Source organism: Sturnus vulgaris, chromosome 1, assembly GCF_052056855.1.
Source record: "Sturnus vulgaris isolate bStuVul1 chromosome 1, bStuVul1.hap1, whole genome shotgun sequence".
Taxonomy (NCBI): Eukaryota; Metazoa; Chordata; class Aves; order Passeriformes; family Sturnidae; genus Sturnus; species Sturnus vulgaris.
In genome coordinates, this window is record NC_142243.1 from 97,242,560 (window position 1) to 97,259,585 (window position 17,026).

At 37.4% G+C, this 17,026-nt stretch overlaps 1 protein-coding gene across 6 annotated transcripts in view; it reads right to left on the bottom strand.

The window, feature by feature from the left end:
- CARMIL1 (capping protein regulator and myosin 1 linker 1) overlaps positions 1 to 17,026 on the bottom strand; it is a 194,021-nt gene that overhangs the window by 57,972 nt on the left and 119,023 nt on the right. For 3 of the 6 annotated variants that reach the window (XM_088172257.1, XM_088172261.1, XM_088172241.1), the window contains exons 17-23: positions 15,112 to 15,181; positions 13,072 to 13,083; positions 10,790 to 10,871; positions 9,427 to 9,526; positions 9,285 to 9,339; positions 3,865 to 4,037; positions 1,544 to 1,612 (exon numbers count right to left, since the gene is read on the bottom strand). In XM_088172257.1, coding sequence (XP_088028383.1) covers positions 1,544 to 1,612; positions 3,865 to 4,037; positions 9,285 to 9,339; positions 9,427 to 9,526; positions 10,790 to 10,871; positions 13,072 to 13,083; positions 15,112 to 15,181 — 561 coding nt within the window. The remainder of the gene's footprint in view (positions 1 to 1,543; positions 1,613 to 3,864; positions 4,038 to 9,284; positions 9,340 to 9,426; positions 9,527 to 10,789; positions 10,872 to 13,071; positions 13,084 to 15,111; positions 15,182 to 17,026) is intronic. The other 3 variants (XM_014875147.2, XM_014875146.2, XM_088172249.1) reach the window with 1 other exon arrangement.

The following is a 17,026-nucleotide window of genomic DNA, read 5'->3' on the forward strand; positions in this document are numbered from 1 at the left end:
CATACTGCTAAAGTCTACCTTCCTTCTTTGTTTTGTGGTTTGGTAGATGACTACTTTCCTTAAGATTGAAATAACACATAGAACACATATCCTCAAGCATCTTCAGTATATTTCATTCCATTCTGAGCAATGGTTCTTTTCCACAGAATATTGATGGCTTCAGGTATTTTTAGGAAACATATGGTGAAGAATGTTCTCAAAATGTCTTCAAGATGGATTGTTTACAGCCTAATTGTTTTCAGCCAGTACTAACAGTCCTTCTCTTCACGTTTAAACCTTTGTTGCTTGCAGCTTAGTTTGTGATGTTATCAATGTTTTTGACAATTTAAAAATGTTTAAGGCAACATAAAATTACCACAGCTTCCAAATTAAATAAATGAGATGTCACCCTGAAAAAGTACAGTGTCACGTAATTAACTGTAGCATTCTGGGGGTGTTTTTGTTTAGATTACTTGCTTTTGCCACGGGATTTCCCCCCTTCTCTATTTACTCATCCAAACACTTTGGAACAGAGAAATAAAGCTGATGCTAACCAGAAAACAAGTGTATTTATTTTTCTATCAGACTTCTCCATGCTATTGCCCTTTAACAGAGAAATGTCTGCAAGTTGACAAATAACCTTTGCAAATTCACTACTATCAATGGGATCACTGCAAGATGATTTGCTTAATTATATGTCATTCATCTAATTTCTCACATCAGTGCAACTGAATTCCTTTCAAAACTGAGTACATAAACTACAATAGTTTCATAAAAAAAGTTAATTTATAAGCTCTAGCCTCATGACCCCCACCAGGGTTAAGAAGCTCCCTTTAGTAGTTATACAGTGTTACAAGGTATCTTGTCTAGAACCTAGGAATTGTTGCATTCTCATTCTAAAGAGAGCCTTTGCTCCTGTCTGAAGGATTTAATGATGTGAAAAAACTTCAACTGCTGCTTAATTTAAATCTGTAATTCTTCTCTCTTAAGAAAAGTAATAACAACATATAAAGAAATGTGATGGAGAGAGATGAAAGCAATTTAACATCTATCACTGGTAATGGCTGCATCTGTGAGTAAATTCATGGAAGCAAAATGACCAAGACCAAAGCAATTACAAAGAAAAACTGCATTTCCTGAGATCATCACTATTAGTTTCAACTTGCTAAGGGAAAGAAAAAAAGTCAGACCACAAAGGCCCACTTCAGTAATTTTCTGTTATTATGTACAGCTTCATTCACTAGAATAGAATTTCTGCACACTATCAACACAAGAGAATGAAGAAGAGGGAAAGGATTACCAAATTCAGAATTTTAACGCTAAGAGCAGAACTCAAGGACCTGAATGCTGATAGCAGTGTGTGGATGAAAGAGCCACAGAGCCTCTTCCCATCCTTTGAAGGATGTGAAGTCATGAATTTTCCTTTAGATTAAACATCCTGATGCTTAAAATTGAGAGCACTCAGCATCTTCAAGATCATATTGACTGCGGTGAGAACTGCAGCTGCTCAGATCATTCAGGATCTTTGGCCTTTTCATCAGACATTCAATTGCTTGAGACTTACTTTTCCAGTGCCACAGCTATGTCCTGGAAGCCCTGTGCAGTGATGTTATTCTTGTCCCATATTACAGTTCTGAGAGGCAGTGGGAAGAGGAAAGAAAAATATAAGTTAGACAAGAACCACCAAATAAATCTATAATGAAACCTTGCATATTGAAATGACACATTGCTGAATATTCAAAATTGCAGAAGGCAGCACTTTAAAAACTTTTCTTTACTTATATACTCCATCCTTGAAATGACAGAAATTATGGACAAATACCCAAAATCCAGTTTCCCTTACTTGAAAGGGGACTCAAATGTATTTTCCATTATTAACATAAGTGCCTTACTTTTCTAAAACACAATAAATAGAAAGATTTGGACATAAATTCCTGCTTTTTTTTGAGGAACAGCATCAAAACCAAAGTTCAAATGTCTGCTTTGCAAGGCCATACTGAAAAAACAGAAATTTGCAGTAACTGGTCAATCTCTGTTCCACATAAGCTATGTGTATTTTAAAAATTCATGCTAATCAGAGGTCAAAAATTTGCAGCCTATTACACATTCAACCCTGCACTAAGCTCATCACACTGTTCATGTGATTCCACATTCAACACAAATAGCTGCCAATATAAACCATTAGGCTAGGTGCATAAATTGTAGCTCTTTTGAATACACAATAATGATAAGAGTGATCAAGCCTCCCCCTCCACTCCCAGTTGAGACCACTCAAGCAGACTGCCTGGCAATTTGCAAACACATGTTCAAAGATCTCATTAGTAGGCAGAAGAGACAGACAAGCAGATAAATCTTGCTTCTGATAGAGCACCAGTTGTAGCTGTTCTTAAAAAAAAAGGCACAAAACCAAACAAAGATTTCTGGTGTTTAAAAGAGAAAAAAAAAGATAGATGGCACGCTTTCACAAGTATTGACATCCTTCTGTTGTTGCAGAATTATCCCTCCATTTTTCAGATGAAAGGTAAGAGAGGAAGAGAGATTCTACACTCATTCAGCAAACATCAGATATGCTAAGGGTCAAATCTTGAATATTTTTGCCACTGGAAAGTGTGTTTATATTTCTTCCTGGGTGTCATTTTATAACATTTTGGCAGATCCAGTTACCATTGCATTATTCAGTCTGTAATCACACCACAGACTGTGGTGACATTACATCAACTGTGACATTCAGCATACTGTGAAACGTTTCAGTCTGCCACCCTGAAATGCATCAAGACTATTTCTTCAGATATTGTGGTCATTTCAGATTAATACATTCAATAAACCTAAGCCATCTCTCCAGTATTTTCTTGACATTTTCAACACAAAGGCCACAGGATCCCTGCCTCTGGACAAAATAGCCAAGACCGTTTGGGGGAATTTCTTATCCTCCAGGGAACAAATACTTGGAGACCAAGTAAAAAGTAGTCTTTTTACAGTGACAATACACTGAGGAAGGTTCATCTGCACAGTCTGACAAGGAGGAGGGAGGATTATCTTTCCTGATGGGGGTGACATATTTAGAGGTCCCCATCCAGATTTGCACTGATTGAAGGTTTTACTGTTTGTGAAACACATGCTGGATAGAAAAAAAGTGATACTCTCAAGCCATCAGTGCCAGACATGCTAAAAAGCAGTGAAGTTGTTGAGCAAATGAAGTTGCAGAGAAGATATGCCAAGGTCCATCAACATGGTAGGAAGGGGAGAAAAGAAGGATGGATGGTCCATGCTGCTTCCCATTCTGAATTCCACATGCTCTTAGCTCTACAAACTGACACTTCAGAAGACAAAGAATAATTTACTTCAGTTTCCTACCCAAAAATCAGAATTTTCTCTGCTGGGAAAGCCTCCAGTAAGAAAGAGAGAGTAGAACAGAAGAGAGTATCTAAGCACAGAATTGAGTTCCCTGGGACACTGTGGAATCTTGGTAATTGCAGATCTTCAAAACCTGCCTGGACAAGTCCCTGAGCAACCTCAAATAACTTTAAAGTTGGCCCAGCTTTGAGAAGAACATTGGATTTAATTGAGGTCTCTGTAAATTTTTTTCTGTCATTCTAGAAATTTTAAGTCTTTTGATTCCAACAAGAGGCCTTTCTGTTCCAATGTAGAAAATTTTCCCCAGTTTCAGTTAAGCAAATATTTTTGAAGGCACAACTCGCTTCTCTTGTTTTCCTGTTGTTATTTTCCTTTCTTTTAAGAAAAAGAAGGATGAGAATCCTTCCAGATAAAGACATTCTTAAATGGCTGTACATAGAAAGGTTCTGAAGAGAAACAGATGGAGAATAAGCCAACAACTTCAGTATTATTAAGCCATTCTACTGTTTGATGCAAACCCATTTCCCTTACCTGAGTTTGGTGTTTATCTGTAGGGCTTTTGCCAGCATCTTTGCTCCCATATCTCCCATGGCATTCCCACTAATATCCACTTTTGTGAGAGAAGTATTGCTGCCCAAGGCATTAATAATGATGGTGACCTCAGTCTTCAGCTTGGAATCTGCGAGGGACAGTGACTGTAGAGGCTGTGGATCGTAGAAAAGGCACTGATAACAGAAACTGGTAATGCACTCATTCCTCAAACACCAACTAAAAGAAGTTAAAAGTTTCCCAAACTCTTGGGGACTGTTGGGACAGTAAACTTCGAAGAGTTATTTCTGTATTTGCTGAAGATCCTACAACACGTGATAAATTGGGAGTCAATAACTTACAGCGCAGGTGTCAAACACATGCACACAAGCAGATTAAGTTGTAACATCCTGTGAAAAAATTATTTTCAAGTGGCAGTGCCTCCAGCTTCCCAAGTCCTACTAAGTACAGCATACAGTCTAAACCTCAAAAAAGGCAAGATAACGACAACCAGGTTCACAAGACAACTTCCAGTGTCCAGTGGGTTTTGCTTAACCAGCATTCACATTTTCAGTGAGAAATAAAAGTATCTACCATTAGCCTTCTCTCCCTCAGGCTGAGAGATTTGCTCAAGGGCAAATTACAGTCCAAAGCATTGTTAAAACATGAACAGTTTGCTTGAAGTGTTTTATTATTGTTACTTCAACTTTAGGAGTGATTTTACATATCTGTTCCTTCAACAAAGGGCATGGACTTTTGGAGGAAAGATAGAACTGTAGCAGGTCTAAAATTCAAAGCAGTACTGAGTATCTGTTACAATAAGTAAGTCAATAAATATTATTAACAATGGAGTTTTGACCTCCATAACTACAGTATCTTTCACTAACTCTATTTTCTTATGCAGCATATTAAGCTGAAACTACCTTATTTGGCTCCAGCAAGTTACACTCTAAGCCTTAAAAAAAAACTTTTCTAAAAATGCCCATATTTCCTTCATTCTCAATGCCCCCCAACACTCAACAGCAGGAGCTCGAGAACCACAGTCAATCTATTCCCATGCCTTGCATAGATATTACAGCTCCTAAAAGTGTAATTTGTCTTTGGTGATGAATGAGGACTCCACATTTCCCCTGCTCAAGTGTGAGTCCCTACAGGAGTGTATTGTCACTATACACCCACTTAGGCATCTATTGGAGGATGAACTTTTGGAGCCTAAAATCCCCAAAATGCTAGCATAGGAAAATCAACATCTTGTAACAACGAGCCATAGCACTTATGTTAGATCCTGAAGTTTAGATCAATGAAAATAAACCCACCAAACCGTGCACACCTTCCAGGGTCCAAGGTGCTTGCATCATACCTGCCATACAATGGGATCACACCCTCCAGACACCACTGGATTACAGTGATAACCAAAAAACTTGCAACAATAAGAAATGCAGTTACTAATGAGGAAAAGCACAAAAATTTGGAGGCACAGCAGGCTTATAATTAAAAAGTCTAACAATAAAACAAGCCACATGCTGGTTTTATTTTAAATGGAAGTTATTAAATTACTATGCTAATGCCCTTAATCTGTTTTCCAATGTTATTGCATAGCATGAAGAAGAGTGTAAAGAATTATTAAGAATTTAAAGGCAATATTAACATAAAAATGTTAACATCACATTTAGAATGGCACTTAAGAGCTCTTGACAGAAGTCTGAGAAGCCCTTTTGCTGACAGATTCCCCATAAGGCAGCACCATGCAGCACTAGGAGAAATCAGCAATAAACTTGTGAATGTGACATTGCTTCTGTTTCTCATGTGTCACTTTAGAAATGGGCATTGGAGTAACGAGCTGCAGGTGATCCCTCCCACATAATTTTTCTAAATCTCAACTATCCTCCCAGGAAACATCTTGCATTCCAACACTCTGACAAAACAGTAAATGACTGAAAATGCTTCTGTACTGTGTTCTATAAGGATTCACAGCTATGCACCTAAATATGCATCTAAATATTCATTATCTGATCACTACGTCAAAAACCCCAAATGAAACTACAAACAAAAAAAAAGGAAACATCAAAACCCCCACAAATATGGGCAATACTCTACAAACACTTACTTTTCACAACTTCATAGTTTTAGCTAGATATTGAGAAAACAGAAGCCTAAGGAGCATTTTCAGTGTCCCTGCTACAGAAAACAGCTATTTTGCCAATATAGAGAAGATGCCTTAGCACAACCTTTTTAAGGAAGAGAAATTGTATGATTTTATTCATTGATTCAGTCACACTTCTGCTGGAAAAAACCCTAAGAATTAAATCGAGCTAAATTTGTTTTTCCTAAGAACAAAAATACTGTAAAAACTCTGAAAAAGACAATTCTGCACCAAACACTGAACTAATAACTAAAGATATTCATTACCAGGAATTCACTGCACCTATGCATGAGTGATTACCACTCTGAGTAACAACACTGCATACCAGCAGTGTAACATCAATTTTTGCAACAAGAAAAGGAATGGCACAGTAAGAATAAATTATAATAGTCTGCACAGTATAACACCTACTTGAATAGAAAAGATATGAAAAGAGCCCAAAAAATGAATCTAAATATTACATTCTTGTTTCTATAAAACACCTGTGAAGCTTTGCTATGTAGGTTACTACTACTGCTTTTAAATTGTGCAGAATTACATTTGGATATCACTCTGTTTTAACAGTCATAGTCATAGAACCAAAGCACTGATTGCTTAAATCATTTTACTCATGATTCACATTAACACAGCAACAGAGCTATTTAAAGTGTGCATAAATACATGAAGAAGCATTTAGAGATGATTGTTTTAGATTAAAGCCTCTTGCTTCAGCTTTCCATGCAGACAATATGTGGCCCTAAAACCGTGCAGTGTGCTCTGGGCAACATCACACTTTGGTCTCTCCAACTGCATCTTAACTTTTTAATGCCCTGTGGCAGCAAATGAATATTCTCGGTAGAATGAGGACCACCCCATTTACGATTCAAAACCAAATTGAAATACCTAGAGACTTAAAATAATTTTCTAAGCATAGAGATACAGTAAGGACGATCTTAGGCAGCTTTCTGCAACACATTTTTCCCACAGTGCTACAATGTCTGTACTCAACTTTTTTGCTGCTAGGAGATGGCTCATACTGGTTTTAGCACTTGATGAGACAGAAAAAAAACAGATTCCTTCACTGAAGAGGATAACAAGAGAAAAGAGCTTGGAGAAAGAAGAGGCAGGGTAACTCCAAAAGCATCATATGCTATATCCCAAATGTTAATGTAAGACATGAAGGAAAGACAGTTATTTTAAGTACTGAAATAAAAGGACTATTTGGTGAATTATTTTATTATAACACTTTTTGAAAACAGGACGAGAAGACATTTGTGTAGGTTAGGTCAGGAAAAAGTGGTGGGTAAGAATTGTAGGAGCACATTGACCAGAAAATAGTGTCAAAGGCAGAAAGTGGAACAACAAATGATGTCACCCACAGGTTGAAAAGAAAAGGAATGCAAGAAATGGAAGCCAATGATGCAAAGAAGAGAGAGCTGCAAGAATGATACATACAAAATTTAGCAGCTACTTTTTCCAATGACCTGGAGGCTTCAAAAACAGAAACCAGGAAAAGGAAACGAAGGTTGTAACACTTCTAATAGAAATAAAACAGTGAAAGTTGAAATTTTTATTCGTAAGAAAAGATAGCATGAAAAGAAGAGTAATGAAATAGGGGAAAAACCCCAACAGCGTGTTTGAGAAGGTGATTTGGGTACTAAAAGGACACAGAGTGCATTGACAAGGTGCTTGAGGATACGATCTGAGTGGGAAGAAATGTTCACCTGCAACAGAAAAAAGGAATAATGGAAATAGAAAACATACTAAATTACATTTGCTTGTGATTCAGTTCTTCAGGACAGCTGTGAAAGGATAAGCATGAGAAACAGGGCAGGACAGAGACAAATGCCCACACAGAAGAAGCAGGTGCTATCTGATCAAATGAAACCCCTCAGTACAGGATCAAAAGGAAAAGGAGAGAAGGGGAAGGCAGTCCTGCAGCATTCCCTTCAGACGCAAAGGAGAAGGAGGTGGTCACACAGAGCAAAAAAAAAGGCTAGTTTGGTACAAGAAGTAACACAGAGTTCCACCAATACATTACTTATCACAACTCTACACCTACATTGTGCAAACAAGGACTTTTATTACGGTGCTTTCATTACAGGTGTTACCTCAATTAGAATCAGTTTTGGTATCTGTATGCAGAACTTCACCACATCACACTGACATCCCATGTTTTAAAGAACAAAATGTGGAGGAAGGCACAGAATCAAGAAACACCAGTACCACTAGTCCCATTAAGAGGGCAGAAAGAGCATAAAACACTAGTTTAATAAACCACTTCAAATACAATTAAGAACTAAGAAAAATGGAACACAGAATGAGTCTAATGACCTTGCAAGGAAAGAGACATTAGAAATCCTGGCTAAAACTGCCAGGATACAGACACAGATGGGAGGAGAAGATAGCCAAGCAGTTACTATGAAGAGCATGCTTGGAGGTGAGACAATAAAGACAAGAGGAAATAGCAGGTGTTCAGAAAACCTGAGCCTACAGTCGGCTGTCTCTGGAGAATGAGGAAAGCTTGCTTGCTACTTGCACAGGAAATTAAGGAGTAAGAAAGGACTAAGAGCAGATAAATAAGGATTGACAAGCATGAGAGTAACAGAGCATCTAAAGATCCCCTTCTAACCAAAACAAGGTTGCCAAGAACAGGCAAGAACACAAATGCAAGCACAAAAATCTTTCAGAATCACAAAAGAGTGTAGAAATTAATAAAGTGGGCAAGCATCCCAGCAAGGTACGCTGAAAAGGTTTTGTGAAATTGCTCCCGTGACTAAGAGAAGTAAAAAACAGCACAGTGAATGGTTTATTTGCATCTTTTGAAGAAGGAAAGAGTTCTGAGAGATCACTGCAGTGACCTTGCATTTTATCAAGGAAAAAAAATACTTGTAACAAAGAATAGCTATCAGCAAATAATGCATTCCATAAATTAAAATAAACATTGTAATTGAGAACACTACCACTGTAATCTCTTATCAGGACACAAAAGTTCTGAAAATTTTTGCCTAAAGCTGTATAATTTAGACCTAAATAACTAGGTTACACACATCCAACTATTTAAAATGAATCTTTTTCAACAATCACAGATCTTAAGTCTATCCTCAGAAAATGTTCACCTAAATGCCACAAGTTAATCCAAATTACAATCTGAAAAAAAACCCAAACCCAAGATGTTGGATGTATCTGTACAGGGTTGTGGTCAAATCTTATGCAGCAAATTAACACAGTGAAGAAAATTATCAAAATAGACTGTGAGGGTACAAATACACATGATGATAGTAGGCAGAAAGATACTCACTGAATCCTCGTCTTGAATCATCTGAACTAAATTATCAAGTACTGGAGTGAGATTTCTGAGGGAAGAAAAGTCAGGAAGATGATGAAATCAGCAGTTTCTCCTCATCCATTCTCTTGTTACTTAAAAGAAAGAAAATCCTTACTTGGATTTCATGTTGTTAAAGTTTTTGCCTAATGCCAAGTGTCTTATCGATCGGTTTTTACTAAGCCAGACTACAAGGGTTGAGAGGTCAGATTCTAGGCCTGTAAAGAATCAGATTAGATTAGGAATTAAAACACATTTTCACAAAAGACCCAGACCATGTCCAATTATTGATGCTATATTCATTCAAGTAATTATATCAGTGTACTAATTTCTAAAATGTGTAGAAAAATTTCCATTCTTCTATCTTTAAATCTTTTTCTCATTAGTGCCACTGCTTTTCTATGAGAATAAATACTTTCTCTAAAATAAACCCTTTAAATCTCCATGCTAATCAGCTATTATTTCTCTCAGAAACACAGAAGGTAATTCAGTCCCTTATCCACAGTCCAACCACCCAAGGGTAGTACCATGCAAGGGCACTCTGTCAGGCAGAGTTTGAAGTTCCTTGGAGAATTCTGAAACAATGCTAATCACTATTAAGTCTTAGTAGAGCTGTGTACCAACAATATTTCAAAGCCTTCAAAAGCCTGCAAAAAAAGCTAACATAACAGACTGAATAAAATGACTTGAAACACAAGGCAAATTTTATTCTACTCCCGAGTAAAAGAAAAATAACTTTAGTATTCCCAAGCTAATTATGTATTTGAGGAGTCCACTAGCTACATTACAATGATTTAGAATTCAGATTCACAGCATAATTTAGATTTCAAATATCTGTCCTTATTTATAAAAATAAATATTTTTGCATAATTGGGCTGAATCAGTAGCTCTCAAAGCTTTACACTTGTCCATCTCACCCTTCTTGGGCATTCCACTGTACTGGGAATCTGTTTCTGAAATATTTCTGCATTTGGCTAATAGAGGGGCAAACACAGCAGGTGAATTCTTCCAGTTTATACATCTACACCTTGAATCTGCAAGATGAGAAGCCAGCTCATATTCCCAGGAATATCTGTTACAAAGCACAGAGACTCCAAAGCAGAAATATTCACAAGACTTTTTCAAAGACTCAAGCAGGTCTTTTCTGACCTGAAGCTGTTGGCTCTTTGCTCCAAATTTTCCCCATCAGCTTCGTTCTGTACCAGACCTTTCCCTTTGTTATTTCACTACACTTCCAATTCTCCTTCAGCTTCTCATCCTCTTGTACTTAAACCAAATTTTCTCTGGATCTAATATCAGCTTGGTGCCATTATTTTATTCTGCTGTGTTACACTGATCTCAAACAACAAACTTTCGAGGGTATAGTTAGTCTTTCAATGTTTCTGAATTAAATGTCTTGGTCTGAGACACTTCCATAACCATAGCCAATAATCACAATTTCTTGACTTGCATGACCCTCCATTCCTGTTCTGTGTACTTACCATTGTCTGAAATATCTAGGCTGGTGATATTGTGTATTTCTGCTATGCATCCTTCCAAGACTTGTGCACCTCCAGATCTTAACTAGAGACAAAACATCATCCATTTTTGCAAACTAGTTATGGTTTCAAGATCACACAGAAGACAGTGGTAGGAGCTTTGTGAATACAGAAGGCACTAGCAGCGGCAAAAACAACAGCAACAGAAGAAGTTATAGACATCAAAATGACAGCCTATGCACACATTCCTACTGTTCTCATCCTCACTCTCAGCATTTACATAAAAATGAGAAAAGGGACTCTCTTTCCTTTCTCTTGAAACTACCTCTCAGCCTTAAAATCAGGGAAACACTTAAATGGTTAAACACAGCAAATCCTTTGGCACTTGTGCTGGGCAGTGCCTGAAGGATTGGGGTGAGCATTCTCCATGTGAACGGCCCAGGACATTTCTAGTGTCTGGGAAATTTAAAAAAAACAAAACCAAACTTAGACCAGCCTATCAGCTTGCAACACTGGCATCCTTGAACTCCATTCCAGTCAGGCCTTACAGTGAACATCATCTTCCAGCTCTTAGCACAACGCTAGGGTACCCGTTTCAAAGATAAGTGGGAGGCATGTAAAAAAACCTCAATTAAATTATGCCTCCCTGTTGCTGAAGAGAAAATTCAAATAATCCAATTGTAAGACAGCCATAAAAGGCCATAAACAAGAGAAAACAGAAATATAGTTATTCTTAACTTAAGAAATAGCAATAAAAGAAAAAAATCGCAACAATAACAAAAAAGCCTGGCTGTAAAGTATCAATTATGATATTATTAATCTGAAATATTACATGACTATAAAAGAAATTATAGGATTTAATGAAAAAACAATGAAATGTTCTAGGAGAAAACATCAACATTAAGAATTAAAGTTATGAAATCTTACACACTTATTTACTAATGCTACTGAATTAACACAACATTTTTTTTTCCAAAGGAGCAAAGGCATTTTCTTATTTTCTGCAGTTATGCACATTTATATAAAGTGCATTTCACTTTTTAAAAATCCCCCAGTAAAAGACTTTAGGTAAAGTGGGAAAAAATTATATGGAAATCTTATTTTTACATTTTCTATTTTCACGTTATTTGCTTCAAAAAGAATGGAAAGCTTTTTCAAACCTCTTCAAAGCTTTTTCACCTGTGCATAAAAACTCTGTGATATTTTACTTAGTTGACTTACTTGGGTAAATATCCTGAGTCAACCTGCTGATATTTCTGTGGACCATCAGCTTTTATCCATGCTACAATTAAAGAGCCATAAATGCCTTCTAGAAGCATTTTCCAATAAAGACTTTTTTGAAAGTTTGAGGTATGTGATGGGTTAATAAGCAGCTGAATAACTTGACCTGAGTATTTGGAGAATGGTGGTCAAAGATAACACCTAAATCATAAATCACATCTGGATTGTAAAAAGTACAGAACATAAGGCACCCTTCCCCCCTCCATAAATCAAAGCTTGCCTATCCTTCACCTCATCCTCTCACAAGTAGTCATATTACAGGCTGTATTCAGGCCAGAAGTGCTGCAAACTTAACTTTATTTTGGCAAGAGCATTTATAGCATTTGCTGTATGAAAGCCAAAATCATTCAGTTCTGTTTGGTGCTGCTCTCTCATTGTGGATTGCCACAAGGCAACCATTTTACACAGAGTGTCACATCTACTATTGCAGAATCTATGGAAGTGGAAGATCATATGTGGAACTGAATTGGTTGTTGGTAAGGTAAAGTTCTATACACTAAAATTATACTCACTATGAAATCCAAATGTTTATGGCTATATATACTTTGAGGGATGAAGAGGACAGTTTTTCAGGAGTAGCTTTCAATCTTGTATCAGATAACTCCACATTCAAAACTTTAAATATATAAACATTTCATGAGCACAAATGGTGATATCTATTTAATCTGACAGTGATGACAAAAACTCCGCTTTTAGGATCACAATTTGCTGCAACTGTGTTAAAATATTACACACATAAATATATATATATATAAAAGCAGAGATGAATTGAAGTGCTGCTCGTGAACGTGGACTGTGATACTGACAAAAAGACCCTCTGCAACAGCTCCTATATGACATACTTCTGAGACTACAAAGAAAAGCTCTTATTCAGAAAATGAAGAATAACCCTTCTACAATTAAAAATGCCATGTGTGTTCAAAGCTATGAGCTACCAGTATGGCAAGGGCAAACAAAGCTGCTTACTGATTTAACAATTAAGGTAAAGCATGGAGGGTACTTACACAGTGACCAAGCTAAGGGAAGCAGAAGGGAAAAGAGTGAAATATATCAGTGCTGAGAAGGTAGAAATAAAAATGTAATTTTCATAGTAAAAAATAATTTTAAAAAACCAAATAAGCAATAGAAAATGATTAAGCTTGAAGATAATATACCAGAAAATTATGGGAGCAAATGAAAAATGGTGGGAGAGGGGAAGGATTTATCCTTCCATACTTGAGTACAGCTTGCCTGATGTAGGAAAGAAGAGGGCAAAGCTGAAGCATCAGCTTTATAGCCCCTCAGCAGTGTGTGCTTGCAGGAACTGGGGGTAGTGGTGACTGGCTCCAAGCTTTCCAGCACTCTCTTTCTGGGTGTAGATTACCCTGCCCAGATGCCAGGGGGCCAGGGAGAGATGCAGCAGGATGCTGAGGTGCTGAGAACACCCCCAGCTGCCAGCACATCAACTTCCCTGCTAGAGGCAGCATAACTTCTTTCCAAAGCACATGAGAATGGATAAAGCTCAGTGATGGGAAAAAAAATGTTAAGGGAATGATCTAAGGAAGTGCTGTCAGATTGGAGGGACCAGCTACAGGAATGCAACGCTGAGTTAGGCAGGATTCCTTCCTTTCTGTCACAAGAGTCAGCCATGGCCACATGTGCTTTGGGGTCCAATAAATCTCACTGCCCCTTGAAGGGCTCTTTCACATCCCATCCTGGGTATTATTTCGTGAAAGGGTAATATTTTCTCTCCTGTCTGCCTTTGTTGATTTACATACTAATTTATACTCTCATTACTTGTATTTGTGTTTTATTTGATTTATTCATTTAAGCCTATGATCATAGGACTTAATTTTTATTACGTTAATTACTCCTCCCTTTTCCTTCCTTCCTCTGAAAGATAAATTATCATCAGTCTGATCCCTCTACTCAGAAGTCAGAAGCATATGTATTTGACTTGAAAGCTTTTCTATTTGGAATTTACATGTAGCGCTCTTCAAAGTAATAATATTTTTAAAAAAGTCTAAGATATCAAAAACTATGATATGCATTCACAATGATTTGGTTTTTTCTTCATCAGGAAATCTGTGCACATTCCAAAAGCAATTGAGCATGAACCTCAAGGCAAGGATTACTGCATTTGGTTATCAATATTGCATGTTTTCTGCTTAAAGGGAAACCCACTGTGTTTGCAGGCACTTCTAGAACAGTTAATACTCAGATAACCTTGGAAATATCTGACAAATGGGAGGCCTTCTTTTCAGCTTAAAAAACGAGGGAAGTCAGAGAAGGCCTGAGCCTAAACTGGTTCATGTTGGTTTTGGCAAGAGTACACCACACAATTCTCTACAAAATGACTTTGCCTCAAGTGGCTCCCTGGGGCTGTGTCTGCTCTTTTCTCATTCTGCTCTAACCCTGCAGGAGTGGCCCTGCAAGGGCATGGGCAATCCTGGGAAACAGTGCACAGCAAAGCACAGGGAAGCAAGAGGAAACAAGATAAGGCAAATAAGGTGCCACAATTGTTCTCATTTATTCTTGAGGCCACTTTTACAGTGCTTCTTATGTTAATAACTTTAACCAAAGTTACTTATTGGCTTGAATTGATTAATTGATTAGGAAAATGGAATTTCTCCCAAGCTTAAAAAGCAAACCTAAAGAAGGAGAAAGCATGTCTTTGGTTTTGAAGGAAGACAATGGAACCACAGACATGTCTCCAGGGCATGCAGCTTCCTTTAAGCCATTCAAATTTGGGCACCTTGGAAAATCCTGCTGCTAATCACAGCACCAGAGAGCAGAAGCTGCTCTCAAGCAATCAACAGGCTGGGTCAGTGTGTAGTACAGCTGCACTGCAAGCAGACTTTTACTAATCAGGTGCTTTGAACCTCTGTATTCGTTATTTAGGATGCTGTAACACACATCCTAACTTTTACCATAACTGCTGCTCCGAGTTCTACCTTTCCCACAACTTTTGACTACAGAGGAAATATCTCACTCAGTGGATTTCACATGAACTCTAAAGCCTCATCGATGCATATTTTTATCACATCCTGGTAAATATTCCTTACCTCACAGCTACTGAGGTCTAAAGACACCTCCTTCAGATTGTGATTGCAAGCCAGGCCTAATAAAAGCGCTCTGAAAAAGATCAATTTTAGAACTGTTTTAAAAAAATAAAGGGCAGCTTTACATCACCTAAGTGATCACAGGTTAATACATCTATAATGCAAAGATTAATTTCAAAATCACACCAGCTGAGCAGTTATTTCTTAAATGACAACGGCAGCACAAGCTTACCACACACCAGAACACTCCAGGAACTTCAAAAACTGCAGGGATGCAAGGCTAATGAAGAAACTCTAATGCACCATCAACATTTAATAATATTCATCAGAGATTAATTTTCTTCAACATTTGCTTTCAAAGAGTATCAAGTGATTATAAATTGAGTGTTCTGTCATACAATCAACCATACAAACTCTCTGATTTTCCAAAAATCTAGGAAAAAGTTAGGTTTTTAAAATATGCAAGATGCCATGCAGCCATCCATTTCAGCCAGGCACAATGCCTGTAACACTCAAAGGCTGGAGCATGTTCCAGTATCACAAAATTCTCCACTTCCACAACCCAACAAGTATTTACAGATTTCAAAAGGATATTCCTATGTAATGGTATCCTTTGCCATTAGGCAGATTGGCAGACACGTGAAGCAACGACTCATTAGGGTTTTCATAAATCCACTTTTAAAATCTTACAGAAGTTTGTTTCCACATCTCAAAGTTAGTGTTAATATCACACTTATATTAATACTGTCAAATCAGAAAGCACAACAGTATGTGTAATAAAGAAGGAACAAACAAAATCTGTGTATACCTTCTAACATCTTCATAACAGATACAGCTTTGAATTAATAATTCAACAGAGAAACAGAAGGACTTCCTTCTCCAACTTCATTTCAGCCAAAAGCAGCTAACCAAGTGACTGATGAGTGGAGATAAAAACCAACCCCTTCTGATGAGCCATTTGTCTACACACTTGCTATGCAAGTAGTGTGTCAAAGCGACATTTGAAATGTGCGTGCCTTGGGCAAGTTTTTAATTTAAACCTATTTATATGTTCTGTCCTGCAGGTATAATTAGACCTTCCCTATTAACAAAAGCATATGTCTTGTGCTTATTTACTTAAGCTATTAATATACAGGGGGAAGGGGGGGAAGTGAAAGTTCTTCAACAGTTCTCACAGTTTTTCAGATTATCTTGTCTATCTTTCTTACCCAGTCATGTTTTTTATTCAGTCAATCTGGCTGGTGATTAGCTTGCAAAGAGCTTCCTAAATATTTCCAGAAAATAAAAAAATACAGTGCAAGCATAAAAAATGCAGATAAAAAAAAAAAAAGAGACACAGTGCTGCTTCATTTGTACACTTTTCACAGGAAGAAAAAAAAGGGTATTTCCCTAACCTCTTCCCTATAAATTCACCCTAAGAAAATCCCCTTATTTCTCAATTCTTTGTCATGAAAAGATCACCAAAGGGCCTGAAGGCAGACATATTATACTTATACTTGGCCACTATGTTTAAATCACACACATGGCAACACAGTCTTCTCAACTGTGCATGATGCAGGATACAAGAATTGGCCTTGCAATTAGCATTTGCATGAGAAGCATATCAGAAACTTGTCTTGTTACAGCACTGACAGATCAAAGTACAATTTTTGGCAATGTCTGTAAAATTCAAAAAAACACCAACTTAGACTTCAACAAGGACAAGAGTACAAACTGCCTCTGTTTGAAATGGTGAAAAAAAGAGTGAGCTGCAATGGAACATTAACTATACTACCTATGTACAAGGTATACCCTATCTCCCCACCCACCACAAGGCATCCTCACAGTACAGCTTTATCAGCAAACCTGCTCCCTGAAAGGCTTGATTTACACTGTCCAAGCAAGTTCATGTCCTTCACAGACTGCACTGATTAATCAT